Source organism: Cyprinodon variegatus, unplaced genomic scaffold, assembly GCF_000732505.1.
Source record: "Cyprinodon variegatus isolate N-32 unplaced genomic scaffold, C_variegatus-1.0 Scaffold540, whole genome shotgun sequence".
Lineage (NCBI taxonomy): Eukaryota > Metazoa > Chordata > Actinopteri > Cyprinodontiformes > Cyprinodontidae > Cyprinodon > Cyprinodon variegatus.
The window spans coordinates 46864-52790 of NW_015150993.1; the positions used below are offsets into that span (position 1 = coordinate 46864).

A 5927-nucleotide genomic window follows, 5' to 3' on the forward strand; every position below is an offset into this window, starting at 1 on the left:
TCAGGGTTTCAAATGCACTGAAATGCTCCTGCTCCAAAAATATTTTATATATACAAAGAGAAACTGAACAACAGATTGAAATCATGTTCTTCTGTAAACAAAAGTAAAATATCAGCACTTTCATTACTAGTTGAATGGATTTGGAAGTTCAGTAAATGATGCTGAGGATATAAACTCTGTAGCGAGGCCTTCCTGCTGCTGCTTTTTCTTCCATCTCAAACCCCCGCCGCCTAGTGCCACACTAGTCAAACATTCAGGTAAATAAAATAATAAAATTGTCCCATACTGCAGAAGTACCTTCAGTGTTAGGCACTGCATATGTATAAATGTGTTCTTTTAAAAAAAGAGAGCTTCCTGTGAAAGTTAACTTTTGAAAAGAAAATTCTTATTTAATTGTCATAAATCATTGTTTTAATATTTATATACTGGTAGAAAATAACTATGAACATTTAGAGTCAAATTTAAACAAAGTTAGACACCCAAGGAATTTAATGTAATTTCACTTAGACGTTCAGACCATTTCATTCAAACATCATTCTGTTTAGCCAATTTATTAATAACGTGTAGATTTTTATGATCGATTTTCCTAAAAGAATGGAAATCAAAAATGTATAGGAACTAGAATAGAAACGAGGATTTGGAAACGTTCAAACTGAAACGATGCCCAATCCTGAAAAACACCAATATTTTTCTTTAAAGCCACGATACCATCAAAATGTCACACCAGCCCGTGCCTAGTTGCACTGCAGTCAAATTTGAAATGTTAGAGTTTACATAACAAAAAAAAAAAGAAAGCATTAAAGAATATTTTCCACCAATTTTTTTCCCAATTCAGTCAATTTTCACGGTTTAATAAGGTTTAAAATAGATTTAGAAATTAAAACATCAAAAAGTGGTAGCTTTATAATTTGATTTAACAATACATTTATTTCACTCTAAAAGATCCATACAGTCATCCATTCATTTTAGTTTAAATTGGAATATTGTGCCATTTATTAAATATTGATTTAAAAATGGAAATGAAAAAAATCCATATTAAAAACAAAGTGGTCTTGTGCTTAAATTGTTTCATCAAATTTGACTTAAACACTTTTGCGTTATTGTCTTCTTTCATTTCTGACGTTGCAGGTCCCAACGCTTCAATTCACTGCTTACCCAAAGGTGCGCCCCCTCCTGGTCAGAAAGACAACAACAACAGGCTGGCTCCTCCCAGGAAGGTGAGAAAAATCATGTTTCCATTGTCTCCTTGTTTGTGGTCTTTTTATATATGTAGGACAGTGTAAGGAGGGTTAAACTGGGAAACATATTTATTTATTTATTGAAAAGCTTGTTTTTAAATAGGACAATTTAGTTTTATAGGAATGAGGAACTACAAGTTTGGATTAAAGTATACATAATAATACACACAGAAAAAATAAATAGGTAGACTTGGTTAGTTATAAGTACGATGGAGTGTTAGGGCCAGGCTAAAGATTATTATTATTTTTTTTCTATTTCAAGAATAGATTTAGACAGATTTAGTTTGTCATGTTGTATACACGAGTGTATACAAAATAAAATTTAGTTTAAAACAGCTCTAGACAATTTCATTTTTTACAGTGCAGCCTTGAAAAACAGTAATAATAAATATATAAAATAATAGAATAAAGTCGTACCGTTACGAGAATAAAGTTGCATTAAAAAAAAATTATAAAATTATGAGAAAAGTCATAAAGTTATGAGAAACAAGTTATATTTTATGACAACTCTTACAAGAAGCTATTTTTTTCCCTAAAATGAGCTCTGATTCTCGTAATATTACGACTTTATTCTTGAAATAGAAGAAAAAAACTCTTTAACCTGGCCCTTATACTCCATCGTAATAAGTTGTGCAAAATATAAACTAAAAGTTAAATAAATGGCTGGAACTTGTTTTCTTAATTATTTTTACATGTTAAAGTGATATTTTATAGGGTGCGCATTCCCTATCATCCACTAGAGGGTGCTGTATGACCATCCTCTCTCCAGAACTCTGATAAATGAATCAGGGCTTAGAGCTCACTCATTTTCTGCTTTTGCTTTCTTTTGTTGCGCTAACATTAAAAGGCTTTTTAGTGATTTAAAATAACTGTTATAAATATGTTTATAAACGATTGCAACCATTGTTTGAATGCTATAGTTTGAGCCACAGCTGTCGTAGTGTAATCAATCTGTCATAGAGGAACGATGGAAGTGTTGAAGGGAAGGAAAAGGGAGGAGGTGGAGGAACAAAGAGGAAGAAGAGGGAATACGTACCCCAGAAGAGGTCTGGAGGATACGCTGTACTACTCACTCTTTACAGACAGGCACAGGTACGCTTCTGTTGCTACATTTGTTAATGAAATATTTTGTTCTTGGTTTAGGATACATTTTTTATTTATTTTTTTGCCCACATTTAACCTCCTGCAGATCCCAGGTAGTAAAGGCTACATGTTAAAGATGGAGCTGCAGACAGAAGCTCAGTCTCTCTGTGACAAATCTTTTACCGTGGTGAGTGTTTTCATGTGAACTTCTGCTATTGTTGCTTCTGTCTCTATGCCTTCCCTAAACCTGTTTCTCACCCTCTTGGTTTTTATGACCAGCCCGATCTTGGCAGCAAGTACACCGCCTGGTCCTCAGTCAGCACTCTGATCCAGAAAAACCTGCTGATAAAGACTCACAATCCTGCCAGGTTATTCATTAATGTTCATATCTAAAGTAACCCTTGCCTTTTCATTTAACTTAAAAAATAACATTTTATCATCTTAAAACAATAAATATTGTTATGCATATGTTGCTTTAAAAAGTTGTGCTTTGCTGTGAAGTGGAAGGAAAGTGGTTAATGTACAAATCTTAAAAGTGCGGCTTGTTAACCACCTCTAGCTGCAGTTATTAATAAGAGTCTCTTGTAGTATCTGCCATCTGGCTGCTGTAATTCTTGTTCTTTCCACTTTACAAAATAGCTAAAGTTTGGTCGGATTCTCAGTTTGATTTAGATCTGAACTTTGACACTTATCATGCTAAACCAGTAAACCACGCCTCTGTATGTAACTTAGATCATTGAAGAATATCAGTTGGATGCCATGATGGACAGAATTCACTCATTAGAGGAGCTTTTTTCAGGCAGTTATGGTACTGAACCGAATAAAGAAAGACGCTGATTATTAGACAACCTCCTCTTTCCAGGACCAGTTTTTAGGAACAAAAAAAAAAAGATGCAAAAGAGACTATTTTAATAAACAATTTTTTATTGAAGTGCTAACAATATTTTTTAAACAACATTGCATTGAAATATTTGTGCAATTAAACAATAAAAAGTAAAAACAAAAAAACCGTAATGACACATTTAATTGAAATCGCGCAACACTTCAATTCCAATGCAATTGGAACTTTGCTCACGGAACGTCTCCAAAACCTGCATAATGCTTCTCCTTACATACGTCCTCTACCTTGCTGTCACTCCCACTCCCATCCTGCAGCTCTGCAGTTTTTTGATAAGCTTTTCTTGACACTCCATAATGGCATATTTCTTTGCTGCATAACGGTTATTTGAAGCCTCTGCTGTGTTGAAGACTGTTATTTTAAAATTGGCGTCATTGGCGTTTTGATCCCCTCCATTCTGGGGCGCAGTTCTCCATCAGTACAGTAGCAGCCATTCCAAATGGCCCTTCCCAGGCGAATGCCAGCCCACTCCTCTGCGACTCCCAGCAAAATCCCCTCCAACGTCCAGCCACTGGCCTTCTCCTTGGTGTGCGTTTTCTTTACTCTGACTCCATCCTTTCACTGAATTACAGGGTCTGACCAGGATATAGCGCTTCTCTTTAGATCTTAAAGTCCACAAATCATGACAGAAAGAATATTTTGATACAAAGATTGATGTTTAAAAAGGAAAGTGGGGACATTTTGAATGGCTAATACTGTAGCACCCTTGGAACTTCCTCTCTGTGATAGAAAGATGAGCCCAGCCACAGTGAGGTCACTGGCTTTACAAAATACTGGCTCCCTCTGCTGTTGCGTCCGTGTAGCGATCAGCCTGTATAATTCCTTAGACCCCTGATTATAAGACAACCCCACATTTTCACATTCTTTTTAATGAATAAAACCCTGTCTTATATTTGGGCCAATACGGTACTTTCACTTGATCTTTTTAGGGTTTTCAGAGCTGAATGCAAATTTATGCCAAACGTTTGTTTAGCAAATAATTATATAAGCATGTGTGATTTTCTTTGCAGTTCCTAATTTTGTACTAATTTATCAAAAACAACAAATAGATCAAATAAACTGAGGTTTGTAGATAAGATGTGTTAAACTTAAATAAAAAAAAGAGAGATTTCAGTCATTTCTAACAAATATTTCCATGCGCATAGAGCAGAGTCGATCAGCTCTATGCAGAGAACGTATGACAATAACACAACTGTTATGTTTAGGAGTCCTTTTCATGACATTATTCTGCACATTATTCTGGGGTCTCTCAGTTTAGCATCATTCTGTTTCAGGTATTCTCTGACGGATGAGGGTCTCGCTTTGGCTGAACGACTGGAATCAGTGGAAAGAGATGTGAAAAACATTCCAGGAGAGGACATTAGTGAAGGAGATGGACGAGAGGAGGAAGAGGAGGAAAGGGTTGTTGATCTTACTGAGAGTGGTGATGATGATAGTGATGAAGAGGAGCAGCTGCCTGAGAGCCTTTCACAAAGAGCAACCTGTGCCATTCAGCTGAGCAGGGATGCAGGCGAGGGGTCTCTACAAGGAAAACCGCAGAGTACCCTGACATCAATTAGAAAGCCAAACAGAGAAAGTCTTCTACCAGGAGCTTATGAGATCCTCCTGTGTGTCGACTTCATAGAGACCACTGGGTAAGAACCACTCCTGCATGCTAGTGAGAGTGAAAAAGAATCTGATTTTTGAGAAGGAACCCGGTGTTTGCAGTGGCAGCCACCACCGTAAGCAGGAGCTGGTCAAAGAGCTGCAGAGGAACGGAGTCGCCTTCGATGTTAGGAAACTCAATGTTGGAGACTTCCTGTGGGTGGCTCGGGAAAAGGTCACACCTGTTCCAGGTAATTGGACCAAAAATGGAGGGAGAATGAAACAGCTGAATGGTTTTGCATTTAATAGGGGTGAAAAATGTATTAAAATCTAGACTAAAAATAACTTGTTTCTGTTAGTAAACCAGAAATTTTCCAGCTGTGGATTTTGTGTATCTTTGAACTTGCATCTGGTAACTGAGCTTAACTAGATGTTAGCTTGACTTTATTAGCTTTCCCTTAATAATTAATATTTTTTAGCCAAACTCTGTAAACTTCTTATTAACCTGACCCTAAATAGCTGTTATCTTCAGCCTGTAAGCTAATACTTTGACTCTGTTAGCTAACTTTTGATGATGGTGTTTTCCACTATCTACCGTACTTAAATTTGAGAGATAAAAACGTTCTAGTTTTCTGCTGTGGATCCTCATATTCTCAATTTCCAATATGGCCACTGTTACAAAAACAGTCAAAAACTCTGTTCTAAGCTGTACAGCAATGAAACATGTTTTATAAATAATATGTAATACCTGATCAACTGACTTAATGCTGCACTGTTAATAAAGAACTGCTACAAACAGTCAAAAGTAGGAAAGTTGAACTACAGCTGAAAGCAGAAATCTGATACCATCTTGTTGCATCGACTTTCTCACCCATATTTCCCACTTTGAGACGACACAGTATAAATGTAGGATTCAGGATTCGGACATTTCAGCGCAGACCACAAATGGAGCGAACCAGAAGTAACAAATTGGCTCAACCCTGTTAGCCATTAGCTGGGCTGTTAGCTTGCTAGCTTAGATCTCCAAAAAATCAGTTGAAACTAACTTGGAAGATTGAAATTTCATGTTTAAAGTAGGGATGCACGATATTGGGATTTTGGCCGATATCCGATATGCCGATATT

General features: G+C 36.5%; 1 protein-coding gene across 1 annotated transcript in view; it reads left to right on the top strand.

Moving 5' to 3' along the window:
- Positions 1-5927, top strand: part of mus81 (MUS81 structure-specific endonuclease subunit) — a 14926-nt gene that overhangs the window by 3883 nt on the left and 5116 nt on the right. The window contains exons 4-9 of the mRNA XM_015391415.1: positions 1129-1217; positions 2199-2330; positions 2428-2508; positions 2601-2689; positions 4494-4853; positions 4927-5054. Coding sequence (XP_015246901.1) covers positions 1129-1217; positions 2199-2330; positions 2428-2508; positions 2601-2689; positions 4494-4853; positions 4927-5054 — 879 coding nt within the window. The remainder of the gene's footprint in view (positions 1-1128; positions 1218-2198; positions 2331-2427; positions 2509-2600; positions 2690-4493; positions 4854-4926; positions 5055-5927) is intronic.